The sequence below is a fragment of the Anguilla anguilla genome, chromosome 4, assembly GCF_013347855.1.
Source record: "Anguilla anguilla isolate fAngAng1 chromosome 4, fAngAng1.pri, whole genome shotgun sequence".
NCBI lineage: Eukaryota > Metazoa > Chordata > Actinopteri > Anguilliformes > Anguillidae > Anguilla > Anguilla anguilla.
In genome coordinates this window covers 56,914,702-56,931,988 of record NC_049204.1, presented here as the reverse complement: position 1 = coordinate 56,931,988, position 17,287 = coordinate 56,914,702, and the positions used below count along the sequence as shown (strand labels likewise).

General features: G+C 36.4%; 1 protein-coding gene across 5 annotated transcripts in view; it reads left to right on the top strand.

Moving 5' to 3' along the window:
- negr1 (neuronal growth regulator 1) overlaps positions 1-17,287 on the top strand; it is a 203,954-nt gene that overhangs the window by 103,488 nt on the left and 83,179 nt on the right. For all 5 annotated transcript variants that reach the window (XM_035414618.1, XM_035414614.1, XM_035414615.1 and 2 more), the window contains exons 3-4: positions 4,349-4,474; positions 12,391-12,522. In XM_035414618.1, the coding sequence (XP_035270509.1) occupies positions 4,349-4,474; positions 12,391-12,522 (258 nt within the window). The remainder of the gene's footprint in view (positions 1-4,348; positions 4,475-12,390; positions 12,523-17,287) is intronic.

The window sequence follows — 17,287 nt, the reverse complement described above, 5'->3', positions numbered from 1 at the left end:
TTTGAATGAAAATCAGCCAAAAGGTAGTAAAGTAATTTGAATTACATTTTAAAAGTGGTCTGCCTGGCATCTATCCATCTTGCCTGTACAATATTGTTACTGTAAAGCCTGCTGTTGAGCTGTGCTCCATCGGAAGAGAATACCATTTTCTTGCTTTGAAAGGGTACACATTGTCCTAGTAAGTAGAATTCAAAATCTAGACTTCAAAATCTAAAATCCAATTTTGTGTCACTGTCTAGTGCTTAACTTGTTTGTGGAGAAAGGTTCGCATTCTTGCCTGGAGCACTAGGGGACCAGTTGTCCGATTTTTTATTATTATTTTTTTTTTCAGAAACAGGTAGTGAGCCCACTAAACTTTATAATGCCCATATATAGTAAAAAGTAAAAATGTGGAATATGATTGTTTTAATAGGTGAACAGTCATATGCATGCAGTCTCAAATGTTCTTGAATCCTATGCAGTGAAATGTATACCTATAAACATGCACCTTTGTTTTGTGGCAGTACAGTTATCCCCAAACTAGCTGATCAGGAATAAGTCTGTACTACTTTCATCCACATAAATCCCTCTTCAGTTCCCAAGAAAACCAATTAGGAGTTGGCTTTCTCTCCCTTTCCTTTATAATTTACATTCTTTTCTGTTGAACAGCAAATAACAAAATGAGTTATGTGGATCGGAGGAGGTTTTTCAAAACTCAACTTTCATGAAATAAAACAAACCCTGTAGCACTAGGCAATCATTCAGGCAAGTAATAGACTTACGATGATTAACCATGGCTAGTTCTGCTAGTCACCCAACTGCGGGTGACCTAGAATATGTGTATTTTTTTTTTAATAGTACGCCTTAAAAATAGCTGGGCTTCCCCAACTTTTTTTATCACTTATCCTCTGTAGGTCTGTCACCCATCCGAGGGTACAGCTAAAATAAAGCAGCTGACACGAGGGCAGGATCTGAAATCAGCGTGGCTATGCCGTTTCCTGCCTTTTTTAATGGAGCAGAGAGGGTTTCACCTCTCCTTTATTGGACGAGAGATAATGCACCACAGCAGCTCGCAATGACCAGTTAACCGCCAGCCTCCTAGACACTGATCAACAGCTGATCCACATAGCCCTATAATCAAGTGCTGAGTCGACGGAATCTTGAACTACGAGAGGGAGTTACGAGGTCAAGTTTACAAAATCAAGGAGAAATAATCGAACTGTGTGAAAACAAAAACTGTGCAAAAGGAAGCACCATAGGATTGGTGACTGCTACATTCCAGCAAGCACCATAAGGTTGATGTCTGCTACAGTTTGGCACCTCCAACTCAATATATCCCATCAGACTTAAAACTAGGACATTTAAGAAGAAGTTCAACAATGAATCCGAGAAGAACGATGCTTTCCCAACAATATTAGGAAGGCTCAGCCCCTTTAATTATCTGTAGGAACACAATCCAAGAGCTTTGGTGGAATCCAGTTCTGTGCCTCCCACAGTGATCAAAACAAAGTGAATTCCTAACATAAACAACACTTATCTCCTACTCCTCAAATTCCTTCCTCCCTCATTGTCTAAGGGTGCAGCTTTTAAAAAGCCCCTGGGGTTGACAGTCATGATCTGATGACTGCAAGCTTTGCCTCAATGTTGAATTAGGGTTTAAGAGTCCTGGAAATTGTAGTTATCACTGTGTGGGGACATTTGAATACAGTGTCACAGAAAAGGAAATTCTGAGATATACACTAATCTTCTCATACAGCCTCAGAAGTTCTTCTTTGAATGTTAACATTTTTAAATATATAGTTTATTTTAATCTGAAGTAAAGATATTATTTTAAATATTGTGAAGTCGCCTACATCGAGGTTCACTGTAATTTCACTGTAATGCCACTGCCTGTTAAACCTTTCCTTTGCATGCTATTGGATGGAGGTGACTTCATTTATCTATCTTTATGCATACAATTCTCTTCGACATATGTTCTCTCTTCAACATATTTTTTTGAATATGTGATATGCCAGTGTCTCATAATCTCTGCCCCGTGTTCTCTGTCCTAGTTGTTTGCACTGGGTTTTCTCACCAGGTAGTTGGCCATAAAAAGAATAGATCAATCAAACACATTTTTCAGCAAGCGTTTTCGCAGCATGCTTATTGAAAATTGTAAACGTTATTTAGCAGATTCGTTCATGTGCATTCATTTTTACACTGTAATGGGTAATATTAGTAAACTAAGCCATTATAGGACTTGTCAAATATTTAGTTGAATGTTATATATGACATTATCTTTCAGTTTACTGGCAAAACGATATTTTTAAACTGTATGTGGATTTCACACACAATAAGTGAATTATCAAGTTTTATGCTCTTTCAGGCTGTGCGATGATTACTTGCATAGCTCTCTCATACCCATAGGGGACACAATTAACACTTGCTCATGTGTTTTGCATCATTAAGGGGAACAATGTGCTGCGGACAAATTTATGCATAAGTTATGGAATCCTTTTCTTAGAGTCCATTCAAATGATTGAACTAGTTTTAACATTTTTTTTTCCTTTTAATTTTGTCACATGGACACTTTTTACTCTGTACTTGTCTTGTGTTTCTGCAATAAGACTGGAATAATTTGCCAGTTGATGCTTAATTACTCATTGCATAGTTACCATTTTCATGTATGCAAATGGATATTTGGAATTTGAGTGTGCTGTGGAATACATAATCTTTGTTTACATGTGTTTGTGTTATATAACTTCATACAATACAAGACGTTAAAAGTGAAAGAATCTTGATTCGCCCAGTAACACACTATTTAGATAAAAATGGAGCTTTGCAAACCATGTGCAAATTACAGTCCATAAGAAAGAAAATCTTTTTTGTCGAAAATTCTACCGTCTGACATATAACATCATCTTGAGGGTTTTCAGTATTGGGATATACAAATGGTTTGATGCTATGAAAACCTTGAGAATCAAAAGGCATTATGTGGATGAAATATCTGAAACCATGCTGTAAACATTATACATAAATATATGTTCCTGTGTTAATGACGCACTATTCTCTTTTCAAAACATTAAGAAAAATAGTGGAGGTACTAAGGTGAAAAGAAGGACTGCATGGCAGTTTTGTTAAAACATTTATCTTTTGTTTCTGTTTGTTTGTTTGTTTGTTTGTGGGTATGAGTTTTAGGGAAATATATCTGAAAAGACATGTTTTAGAGAGGCTAATCTTTTTTTTCAATTCAATTATTCGTCTGGGGTGTCACTTTTTATGTTGCATAGCTATAGAATCAACAGCAACAGGGCACATAGAAAATATTCTGCATGTGGCATGTAATTGCTTCATTTCTTTGTTGCTTTGGAAAGTAAGGATTGAGTGTGACATACTCAACCTGTTTGAAATATGATTTGAGTAATACGAGTTTCAGATCAGGACAGATTGAAAAAGTTACAATATGCAATATAGCTGCCATATGACAAAGCCAGTGGCTTATATAATGGCCTTTTTATCCTTACAGCAAATGTATGCTATATTATTGGGGCCTGAGCTTTATCCAAATCTTTTTTTTTTATATTGGTTTTTCTGGCTGCACACCAGACATATGTGTTGGCATAATGGTTAAATGAAAAAGTTGAAGTCAGCTAGTTCCCCTGTGACTAGTTAGAGGATTAAAAGACAGATAATGATTATGTGGCCTGAATTACATCGATATTTGCACTGTACTTTGACCTAAAATGAATTTAAACATTTTTTTTTTCTAGCAAGTGCAACAAAAACAAGATTAACTTCCCAAACACTTTAATTTTCAAACTGTATACAAAATAAGAGTTATATTAATTTGTTGTGACCTGCAAATTTCTAAAATCAGAGATTTCTAAAAATGTAACCCCTAATACACAGGTGGTTTGGATCACACATCTTACAGAAAAAGAGAAATTATTAAGTAAGCATTTAGTTATTTATTTATTTGAATTCATGTTATGAATTTTATAAACAATTACATATTCAGTCATCTTTGTTCAAGTACAGGGGCAACATAGCTCAGGAGGTAAGAGTGGTTGTCTGGCAGTCGGAGGGTTGCCGGTTCAATCCCCCGCCCTGGGTGTGTCGACGTGTCCCTGAGCAAGACACCTAACCCCTAATTGCTCCCAATGAGCTGATTGGTACCTTGCATGGCAGCCTTTCACCGTTGGTGTGTGAATGGGTGATGAGAGACATCAATTGTAAAGTGCTTTGGATAAAAAGCGCTATATAAATGCAGTCCATTTGTCATTTACAAGAATGAGGATTCTCTCATGTGGAGAGCATTTCTGAACTGTGGCTGAAAAAACGGCGATGTTTGAAAAATAGCATAACCCAAATCTCGCATTTCTCCCCACAGTTCCTCCTAAGATATACGACATTTCGTCTGACACCACTGTAAACGAAGGCAGCAATATCTCTCTGATCTGCATGGCCAGCGGGAAGCCAGACCCCACAATCTCCTGGAGGCATATAACCCCATTAGGTGAGTATGAAGTTCACCTTAAGCCACCCAGACATGCCCTGTCACAGTTGTGATGAGCGTGATGTACACGCATCGTATTTTCTGTAGTGTGCACTTGTCTGCATTGCATGTGCTTATCATGCCATTGCACCTTTACAGTTTCAATTGAAATGACCTTGACCTCTCAAGGGTTTTATTAATATTAATGAAGGATAGCAAAACAGAAACTGCATTGCACTTGCACTGCATTGGATCTGAAAACAATCGAAATGGCTGAATGTCTTATTGTACATCCTCTGCTGTGGTGTTTTTAACTCATTGGACAAAATAATCAGAGGACTTAGGAGTATCCATACTTTTATGTCATCAACATAATATGATGAAGCAGTCTTCATTGTATCACATCAAAGCCATTGCATATACCATGTCAGAAAATTGTGTTTATGTTAATGTACAGGCTGTATGTGCTCTATTTATTCTATTCAGTAGGGCTATTGAACTGGAAATTGGAGCATATCTGCTTAATTGTAAGAAAGTCAATGCTACGAATTGGCAAGTCAGATGCTTTGTTCGAGTCCAGGCAACAGCTGTCTGAAAAAGTGTCATATATTCAGTTTTCTAATCCCAACACATTAGTCATCAAATTAGCTGTTACAGAGGTATTCTTCTAATTGTATTCAAAGCCTTACCTGAGACAAACTATAAAATATATAAAGGTTGTGTAAAAACCCAGTGTGTTGATTACATTTTTAGACCCATGGAGTTCTCTTTAAACCTATTATGTATGTAGAATTAAAGAAAATTTGAACTACACAGTATGTGCTTGTGCCTCGATACTGATGGGCATACTAAGAATGTCCCAGGGACACAGCAAGATTGCTGTTAAGTAAGGCCAAGTGATAGATTATGTTAATATTAAAAATGCTGCTGTGTGTTACACTGTGTAATGAGAATAATTGCATCTACCCTAATTTAAATTTTTTTTAAAAATATGAGCAAGGAACAAAACTGAGCAAAAGCAGTCAACAAGAACTGTGTGAGTTTAAAGATAATTTAAATGTGTGATCAGTTATAAACCAGAGAAGGAAAATCTGAGCATGTACACAGTTTTCCAAATACGACTGGATTATATGTCCTCAAATATTATTTCTGCTTTCAGAACTATAATTTCTACTCCACTACAATTCTTGAGACATTGAGGTTGTTTAATTGTTCATTAGTTTCTGAATGTGAAATAAACTCTGAAATCTGATTGTGTTCTTTTCTTAAATCAAATGCATGATTGTTAGGATTCATACTGATGTATTGGCCCTTTAAATTAGACTGGAAAATTCAAAACAAAACATACATATACAAATTTCTTTGAACACAGCCGCATGAAAAACATTAAATTTTGTGCAGATACAGCTAGGTCGTCTTTGGCTTCGAGTCTACATGAGTCTTTTGTGTTGTACATAAATCAGTAAAGTAACATTAAAACATTTGAATACAGAGACACATGCACTTGCTTGCCAATGGCAGCCAATGAGGACATAGTCCCAGCTGAGCAGAAAATGTTTTAAAAAGCTTTTTTCCTCTGTGGGTAGAAGCTTCCAGATATAAAATCGGCCTTTGAAATACCTGAATAAAATACCACATATTTGATTGTTACGTTTTGTATATTAATGGAAGTGAGCTGGAACCTTTGGCTTTCTTTTCAAAGAAGCCTCATTGAGCTCATTCAGAGTGTAATTATATGTTCAGCTGGTAGAATTAAAGGGTATAGAGCACACATTTCAACAAGGTATTTTTAGGACTGTGAAGTCTATTGACATCTGCTGTAATTACAATACATTTTCAAAGTGGACCATTTGGTAAAGGTCTTTGCTGAATGTAGGTGTACAATTCAGGTGAAGTATTCAGTTTGATCAGTTTTGAAAGTCAAATAGAAAGATAAGTGAAGACAGGTGCTTTTTTTAAAGTCAGAATGGCAATGATGTTCTAGATGTTTTACTTCAATTCCTTGTGTAAAAGAGAAGAAATAAATCTCAAAATTTGAGTTTTCAAAAGGTAAAGAATGTCATTGGTATAACAGGATGATAGCTCTGTCATCTTATAATCCATGAAGGCCTTCCTTTTTCATATTTGATCTCACATTTAAATGTTATCCATTAGCATATTGACAATATGTCACATGTCTACTTAGGATTGTATCAGTATGTTAAATAAGCAAAATTCTGTACAATAAAATTAGATCACAGTATGAGCACATTAATGTTACACATTATAGTGAATTGTAAAAATCAATGCACATGAACGAATCTGCTAAATAAGGTTTACAATTTTAAATAGTTACTCACATAGTCGATATAGAGCTTTGCTTTATCTGTAAAAGCACACTTCCAAAAATCTGTCTGCACACCCAGTCATTGATATCAAAATGACATTCATTTACTGCAAAACTTTGACAAATGTGTTTCACACATACTCACCAAGCATGACTATGGAGCAAAATAAAAGAATAACTTGGTGAAAACCTGGCTCACACTCCACTCTAAAAGAGTCTTCAATAAGGCTCATCCTATCTCTGCATGGCAGCCCTGAAGGAATATTATTTTGTTCATAACAGTACGGGAAATTGCTTACTGTGACTTCACTTAGCAGAAACTAAGGCTAACAGAATACTAAATGAACCTTGTTGTGATGTCCTTCTATATATATATATATATATATATATATATATATATGTATGGAAAGACTTGTCTCTTCAAAGTGCAGAGCCCTGGCTTTTATTTAACTTGTTGTTGCAATAATAATAAGTAATAAGGTCAGGGTCATGGTGGGTGCTGGAGCCTATCCCAGCATGAATTAGGGGAGGAATACACCCGGGACAGGGTCACCAATCTATTGCAGGACACAGCATATTCACCATTGCAGAAGAAGAAGAAGAGGAAGAAGAAGAAGAAGATTATGATTATTTGATAATTTGATTTGAGAGCATATCATTGGTCAATACTTGGACCATTTTTGCTTTAGCAGATAGAGTGAATGTAAATGTATGGCATTTAAATTAGGTATTGAGGAAGGAGACAGCAGGGGAAAGCATTAGCAGGGTTTAAATAAGTGGCTCTTTAGGAAGTAACAAACAATGACAGTCCACACTGTTCTAATGTAGGTGGGCATTTCATTTCAACGCCGGCATTAAATTAAAATAATGAGCTGAAGAAATAGCACAAAAATCCATGAATGAGATGTTTTGACATTGCTACATCTTCCCTCAATGTAAAACTTTCGTAGCTGTTTGAGCTGAAGCAGATTTTCAAATTAAATGTAAGTCAATACCATAAAATACACTGACACATCAACCTCTAAACTTTAATTGTGTACTTCTTTCCATTAAGTTGTTTTATGTTTTTAATATGACGTTTTCAGGAACTTTATTAAACTGGGCTCACAAAAGCAGAACTGACGCATTTTATATTAAAATATATAATCTTTCAATGAGAAATGAGATTTCCTCAGTATTGAACTGCCCCAGTAGTATTTACTGTAGGATAGTATAATGCCAGCGCCCACTGTTCCCTGCTACTGTATGATATTCCAATGCAAACAGTAGCACACTGCAGTAGTGATATTCCATTGCATGTACAGCAGGCATGTGGACAGATAGACACCAACATAGGCTGGCACATATGCCCACTGCTCTACTACAGAAAAAGTGCCATTTTGGTTGCAGCAATTTTTTATTAGAATTTCTTTTACTCTTTTGTCTGGTGTGTGTTACCACAAAGGCATAAAGCTTTTTTTTTTTTTTTAAGAGCAATGCAAACCAGACCGTATTGCCTTTTTATTTAAAATGAGGAGCTAAAGGGTTAATTACATTGCTGAAGTTGGAAGTTGGCAGAATCAAGTCATATAAAATGTATTCTTCCTGAAAATGTCCAGAACATTAACATTTTGTGTCATGATAGCCAGAGACCTGAGACTTTGAAAGGAGGAATCCAGTCAAAGTCCACCATTGATGCAGTACCTGTAATACGTATGAGATATTAGCTTGACGGCTGAGGGTGCTGCTTCTAAAGCACCTTCCACAGCTTTGCCATCACCTGGCAGAACACTTCTTGATATAAAGAACATATTAATTGCACGTCAGTTATGGTAACTTTGGAAAATGCATTTACTTGGTAACTTATAAATGACTATGATTCAGTGTTTGCCAGTAGTCTGAGTAGTCCTGGAAAGGTCAATGCAAACAGTTTCTTTATTTTACATCAACATTAAGCATCTGTGCATGACTAGAATCTTTGCCAGAGGCTTGTTTACTTCATAAATTTAATGGCCTATTTCATCCCCTCCTTAGTGGGTGAAGAGTGTCAATTTCAGAGACATTCTGTGCTAATGCTGCTAGGGGGTGTAACAATGCACCTTTTCCAATGGATGCACCTACTAAGCTCTCCTTTAGTACCCCCCTTTGCCTTTTATTGTTATTGTTCCTGCTTCATTGTTACCTGTGCATTGTAAGAATCCATTTAAAAGATTATCATTGCACATATATAAGTATTAATCTAGTGTCACACCACAAAGCAGTGGTAACCAACCCTGTTCCTGAAGATCTACCGACCTGTAGGCTTTCACTGTAGCCTAACAAAGCTCACCTCATTCAACAGCAAGGGATCTTGTTCTGCTGCTAATTAGTTAAATCAGGTGTGGTAAATTAGGGTAGTAATGAAAACCTACAGGATGATAGCTCCCCAGGAACAGGGTTGGTTACCACTGACTTAATCAAATAATACAAGGACACACTGCAGCATACCTGGAAAAATGTGATTGATGCTGACAGATTGGGCATCTTGATAAAGATTACACCACATCTGTGACAGCTTTAACATGAGGGGCACCACAGATACAGTTACATAGTTCATTTGCAATTTGTGTGAAATTCACTGGAATTCATAGTCACAAGCCTGTCATCATTTAAAAGAAATTAAAAACATTTTAAACACAACAGAAGCAATACACATTATCAAGATATGATGAACTATATTACTGGGAGAATGTATATTTTTGTACTTTTATTTTTTTTTTTAAATCACCCCTCCCACCACCTTGCCATAATTCAGTGTCACTGCTGTTATATATCTGTATTGAAGATGCCATCAGAAAGCATAATGGTTTCTCAAAGTTAAATGCTGTTTTGGAAAGTTTGACACTTTTAAGAGATTGAGGAGGCAAGCTGGCATTTCCTCAGAGGGAAGCAAAAAAAAAAGAAATGAATAAATAAACGCAAAATGTTCAAATTGTGTCTCTTTACCTTCCTACTGGGCCTTCCTGTGCACCATATATCACATCAGGAACGTCATGTGCATACTGCTCTCATTATTTATGACAGCATTTTAGCTGACTCAAAAATATAGATGGGCATATTCTTTGTGTACCTGAACAGACGCTGTATTTGCTGTGGCATGGTACTTCTTTGGAGCTTTATATAAATACCTGCCACAAAGTGCAATATTGTTGAAGATTAATTTGGATCTGGAGACTGGGTGGTGTTGCATTCATTTCTCTGCATCTGAAGGCTGATGTGCAATACCGCTGTTTACTACGTGAGGCCTTTTTTATTTATTTCATTTTTGATATTTGGCATATTTGCGGTAAACATTAATGATAATGATCAATGGCATTAATGATTTTTAATAGCCAAATAAATGTTGCTCCACTGGCCACACTAATTTAGAAACCGATAGCTACAATAATGTTCCTTTCTAATGTTCTACTAATAATGTTTTGAAAAGAAAGTGATATTGAACAGATGCAAGTCGAAAATATCCTTCCACAGTGAGGCAAATTAGAAATGAAAAACTAAATAGACATTGCATGGGGTGAACTTTTGCTCCTGATTTTCCTGAATTATGGCTTTCAAAGCATTGTACTTATTTTGGTGTTCAGATTGTTTTTAAAAATATGTACCAACATAGACTATTGTCCTCATTTAAATAATGACAAGATTTGAGTAGATGATTGTTGAATCAATATGTATGACTCAGTATCTGTGAAATGCTTTTACAGTCACTGTTGCATGAGTTCCTTATAAAAAGTGTTTAAATTAAGCAACGAGTCATTCATTATTGGTGTTGTGTTGACAGGGTTAGAATATATTATATCCCATTGAGATGATTTTTTTTTTAATTGAAAATGAAGTTCTTTGAAATCAGTTTCTTGCTTATTAAGAATGGATGGTTTTCTACTTTTATATGCTTTCCATTTCCTTTCTGAGTAAGATGAAAAGAAGACAGGCTTATGCATTGCTTATATTATTATTCACGTCATATTAATGTTAATTGTCAGTCCAGTGTCAAGCAACCCCACATTGTTAATGAAGCATATTAATTATTTGACAGGATCCTTTCTTTTTAATAGGACAAAAAAAAATATGTGGGATTGTGAAATGTAAATAATTTTGATGTTATATAAATAATTATTTCAAGTGGAATCAAGATTGTGTATTATCACCAATATTTGATCATTATAAATATTTGGTATGTGGTATATGATAATGGTATATGACATCAAGGTGCACCATTGGAGTTTGATGTAATGCAATAATTAAACATTCAAACCATTCTTTATATTAGTACTGAAACATAAGCAATTCACTGCAGATATTTGTATGTTTATTCAGTTGTAAGCACTTGTCTGACATGGCTTATGTATTTACAAGTTCAAACAATACATTATACATTTACTATTGTAAACCATTAATCATCTCAAAACAAGAACACATTGTCCTGGCTTCTGCCAGATCTATGTATCCTTCTTTTTTTTTAATAAGAACTGCTAAATAAGTATCCACTATCAATCAAGCTAAAGAAAAAAGAAAAAGGAAACAAATAAAAAACAGCTGTTCACTCAGCTCTCTGTAGAGCTGGCAGCTTTGGGCAGATCCAGAAAAGATGAACCAGGTGCGGTCTGGAACAGGGAGTTTTCGGAAGGCTTCTCGACGGAATTAATGAGTGCGCAGCCCAGGTCAGAAAAGGTCAGACCAAGGCTGAAGAAGGCGTGGCACTCATTTAGGGAACCATTTAGAGGAGGGACAGACACATGTCCAACAGCACAGAAGTGCAGGTTTACTTTTTACTGGTAGATAGATACTGTCTGTAGTTTCGTAGCATGTCAAGATTAATTAGCGGAGTAGAGATGGGGAGGGAAGATGAGTCAAGCTGCACATTTTTTGGATGAATTCAAGCGGTCAGATGGAATTGGCAGGTAGGCCAGATGGTGGGGATTTGCTGTGGACTAGGAAGGACTGAGCCGTGTTCAGTGTGTGGTGACAAATTAGCACGTTCTTCTCATCTTGTGCATGAAGATGTGTCAGAATCACAGTGTTGTGAGATGATGTCTTGGGCTGTTGAATAGCTCAAGCATGTCTAAATAGGATGGTTCCATTTTATTTTTGAGTGATAATCTGTTGGACATTTATGTTCTTGAAGAGATCTGTGATCCGAAAGGAGAAAAGGTGTGAGTTTCATTTGCCCTCAAATATATCCTTCAAATGAAACATCCTACTCACTTGTCTGAAATATAATCAGCTTATTGAATTGTATATTACTTATGTAACATTTTATATTACTATTTTAAACTCTGCCTTTTCAATATCTTATTCATTAAGAAAATATCATTATGAGTTTATCTTGCAAAAAGGCCTTTGGAAGAAGGTGGCATTTCAAAATGTGTTTTAACATGATAGCTTTTCTTGACTTGCAACATTTATTTATTCATTTATTTTTTACATTAATTAAATCTGCAGTTGGGTACCTTCGGGAAAAAAAAGCTATTAAAGTCTATAAATATTCTGCCTTCCCTTGACTTTCCTCACAGGTAAGAAGATGAGATTTACTGATGAAAGAGAGCTGTGAAATCCACCGCAGTGATTTTTTATTTTTTTTTCTCCTTACTTGTAGCCAAGAAGTACGAAAGTGGAGAGTATTTAATGATCAATGGAATCAACAGGGATCAAGCTGGGGACTACGAATGCAGTGCTCAAAATGACATCTCCTACCCCGATACGAAGACGGTCAAAGTAACAGTCAACTGTAAGTACAATGCTCTTCCTTTTCTTTATGCTGACAGGGCTTCAGAACAGCAGAACCTCCAACAAGGACTTTGTCACTTCCATCTCATTAGTAACCTGGCTTAATCCACGAGCACCTTGCCCACAGGACAGAAGTTTTTTAATATAACTTCTTGATTGAAGTTTCTGAATATTTTACGGGAGAATTCCCTTTTTTGTCTGCGCAGAGATGATTAATTTTCGGTGAGGAAAAGTTTTCAATGTTATACGGAGTCTTCCATTATGCAGGTAATGAGTCTTTCAAAACTGTGAAAAGGCAGTAATGAGCACTCAAAGCATTAATGAATTATACTGGCTTTGCTCACCATGGTCACAAGAAAAGCTACCTTTTTGGGAATGATGAGGATGAGTACTTGGCAGTTTTTTTTCTTCCCCACTTGCTACACAGCATGTGCAACGCATACCATTTATTTCATCTTTGACAAGTATATCATTTGTTTTTCTTTTTGATACCTTTAATATGCTAAACCCTATCTCTGCAAATGCCCATCATTCAGGTCTTTTAGCTTGTGAGCATTAGAACTGTAACATGTATGCTGAGGCTGTTCACGGATACTTCATTCATTTCACACACGAGTAGAATATGGAAAAAAGCTGGTATCAATAGTTTTAAATGTGGGTGCATTAATTCATTGGTGTGTTTCCTTAATAATCAAACCAAAAATACCTAAAAAACCTAAAGCATATATATAGTTTATGTCGAAATCTATGATTTACATTACAGGTCATTTTATGTTCCTCATAGTGATGTTTTGTAATTAGTGGCTCCTAGTGCAAATGGAAAAAATCACATTTTTTCATAGACACTGGGAGGCAAACAATAATGCTCCTCTCAGTTAATCACACTGGTCATTTGTGAAGTTGTGAATTTGTGAATTCTTTATTTGAATTATAAGCCATAAAGCCTCCATAATGTTCCTTTAATCATGATATAACATCTGCCATAATCAGCCATGACAGTGTACTACAGCTTATTACAATTATAGCACTGCCGTAATTTATGCAATAAATTATACAAATTAACGGTTAGAAAATGATCACTGCATACATTAAGGCAGTGTTGTGACAATTTTCACAAGCTTTAATATACTGTCATGATTGGTTATAGCAGATTTTATTCAATGTGTTTGACAAAGTAATGTATGCCTTATATCGTATAGTTCAAGTGAAATGTTACTCTGAAATGCTTCCTTTTTTACGTATAAAAAGTGCAGATTGAAGAAGGGGATCATATGTTGCCATAGGTTATAAAGAATGCCAAACGCTTGAAAAGTTTTAAGATATTCAAATAGAAACAACATAACCTCTATAAGCTCTCTCAAAACTGTCCATGTTATGGTAAAATTGTGCTATTAGGTCAGACTTTCAGTGTGGAAATCTGTCTGAATTAAGTGGTGTTAATTTGTTTTCGCTATCCTGTCATATACATTATTGACGAGGTTCGAGTCAGCATCATCACTCTGATAATGCTCTGGCTCACCTAGGCTATTTCATGTTGACATGTACTTTCCGACATACAAATTACGTCGACTATAATTAGTTCAAGCGGGATGGATGAGCGTGCTGTGTCTAAATGAAGTGTAAATCCTAGGGCAGCGATGAGCTTTGGCGAAAACAATTTATCCCTTTCACTTAAGCTGTGTTATCGAAGGAATCGTAAAAATGTTTGAAAAGTTCTAAATCTCGATTTCCCCTGTGAATCGTGCCAGACATGCAGCTCACTGGAGTCAAAAAGATGAACTGTACTGTAGTGGGTCTTTCAAAATGAGCAACCACAAGGCCTGAACACACTTTCATCGTTTGTATGTTCTTACAGCCACTAAGGGACACACATTATGTGAGCCAATGAATCCAACTTAAAAACCAAATCCAGAGAATAGCAGAGAGGGGAATCTCAGAAAGGCTTGTCACACCCGGACAGACAGAATGGATATGTCAATTTTACTTCCTTGTCAAGGGTGAGGATTTGCAATCCCATTACTCAATGCCTTTTTGTGTCAGCCTAAATTCAGTCAAGGATTGAACGCTGTCCTTTCTCACCGGCCCCATTCTGTGCTGTGCTGCCATAAAGATAGTTTGAACAAAATAACCCTAATCCCAGGACAGGAGTAAAAGAGGAATACTTTGAATGTGTCAGGCCTGGGCATGGTGCTGACTGTGAGCACATGCTGCCCCAGGGTTCCATGCTCTCATCACTCCTAGACAGACAGCTAGACACTTGTGGCAGTCTTTCTGACAGCCAGCCTGGGTGAGTGTAGATGAGTTTAGTCAGAGATGGAGCCCCACACACTGAGAACAGTAGGCTTAGCCAGCTGATTGGCAAAAGAATCAAGTTATACATCAGTGCTAGATGTCCTGAGTGTTAGTGGGGTGCGTGTGTGAGAGAGAGAGAGAGAGAGAGAGAGAGAGAGAGAGAGTGCGTGCGTGAATTGTTTAGGGTTTATGTATCCACCTGTGTTCCTTCTGAAAAAACTTCAGGGACAGTCTCCCAGATTCGTCACCAACGATAAGCCCTTGAGCGCCAACCTCCAACATATCATATTCATGTGTCACTTTCACAGGAAACATCACAGACAAATCCACAGTAATTAATTATGAGAGGGTTGGTGACTAGGTATACCCGAATGCTTCTCCAATCCTCTGGATTCATGGTTGCTATTTGCTGTTTGGCGAACACTCCACGTCACTGTTCATCGAACTGGCTTTATCTCCAATGCATTCTGAAGAGAAGTGATGCTAAAATTTGGTAGCAAAGTGTGAAAAAATAAAGTAAAGCTGAAAGGAAAACTTGCTATACCAATGAAAATGTGCATATTTAAAAGTGTTTGTCAGCAATTTTGGATGTAGATGTTTTCCTCCAGTAATTTTTTCGCTGGCAGAAAACATCCGCATCACTTAGCCACATTAGAGTCCTCAGGGGGATACAGAGAAATATCAGCCATTTACAGCCTAAGAAGAAGAGAGTTTGGACTGAATTAGGTAGTAGTAATTATTTGTGGTTTATTTCTTCAATTAAATTTTTAAGCTTCCTTTGGCTTTCTCCAAACATGAAGCCATCCACATTTAGGAAAGGGTAAAAAAATTAAAATAATAGTAAATAAATCTTTGTACCCTATTGTGTTTTACCATTGTTCTGAGGTCCATGTTTTGTGCTCTGCACCAGGTTATGAGTGTTTGTATGTTAGCCTTGGATACAAATGGTTTCTGAATGGTGGCCCTGCCATAAAAACCAGCTTTGTGAAGCACACAATGTACAGTATTTGTTGAGACTGGGTCACTGATTACATTTTGTGGTTATTTTTAGGGCCATAGTTTTGAGGTGTTTAGCAGATACCCTGTTAATGGTCCATCTCTCACTATTGATATGCTTTGACTTGCAACCACTGTTGCTTTGGTAATTTACATATCTAAGTACTGATTGTCTGCCCTTTTTTATAGCTCACACATGCTGTTAATTGGAATTCAACTTACTAGGATTCACCTTTTTTCCAGCAAATATACATTTGTACATTTCTATATGTGAGTGAATTCTGGGATGTTTGTAGAAAACAAGGAGATTATGAAAATGGGTTTCTTTGGGTATTCAGATAAATTCACAATTGTCTGTGCTAATTTCAAAGAGCTGCAAAGCAAAGCAAAAAAAATGCAATGCAATTAGTTTCACCATTGGCAGCTATAATTTCGGCAAAACAAAATCATTATCAGCAAATCAAGGCAAGAAAGACTATAGCTTCACTTGAAACTGACTGATGAGGTGATTAGTAAACATTTCTGGACCCCCTCCCCCCCCCCCATTCTTTGCCATCCACTGCTCTCACTGTGGTCTCTCCTTAGGAGATACCATTCCATGTTTGCATGGCATTGACTGGTCTACAATATAGAGTCAATTTGTCTATATGGTGTCATGTCATTCCAAAATTATTTCTATTTCTAGATTAGGCGATAAATTCAATATATATGTTTAATGCTTATTTGCTGAAGTTTAGTATTCTCTCGTGTGCACTGTCTTCATTTCAAATTTTCTTAGTCAGTTAGTTTCTGTCGGGCATAGGACTGTGGGAAAGATGATGCTCTGATTGAGACACGCTTTTACAAAGTAGCCTGTTCAGTTATTGTGGCCTGCACTAAAAAAAAATTATTGATTGTTTTGGTGTTTAACATAACATTAGTGAATTGGATATGCATACACAGTTAAGCTTCAGCAAGTCAGTCAATGTGTGGTTCATTGGTCATGTGACCATCTTATAGCTCTTCTGTGGCTCTCTGGACTCTCTGGAATCCATTCTGTGACACATGATAGCATCACAATCATGAAATACAGTTGTTCCGCATGATTTATTTTTTTTTGTTTTGTTTTGTTTTTTGCATTTTACCACAGACTGCAAAAGTGATAGTAGCACAAATATTGGTAGATACTTTTTAGTTGTTCTTTGCAAGTTCTGTGAATGGTTGTCACCCAGGATGTGGAGTGAATTGTTGGTACAGGCTGTGTCTTATTTTCTTCAGTTTTACTTGAACGATTTCAGAGTACATCTGGAAAAGGTGAATTTATGACACCTTCATTGATACCAGAACCAATACACTTTTCGGAAAATTCAAATAATTTCCTATAATTCAAATTTTATTTTAATACTTCATTTACAACTATAGTGTGTGTGTGTGTGCGTTTGTGTGCGTGTGTGTGTGTGTGTGTGTGTGTGTTGTAAATCCATTGTGATTGTAATGTG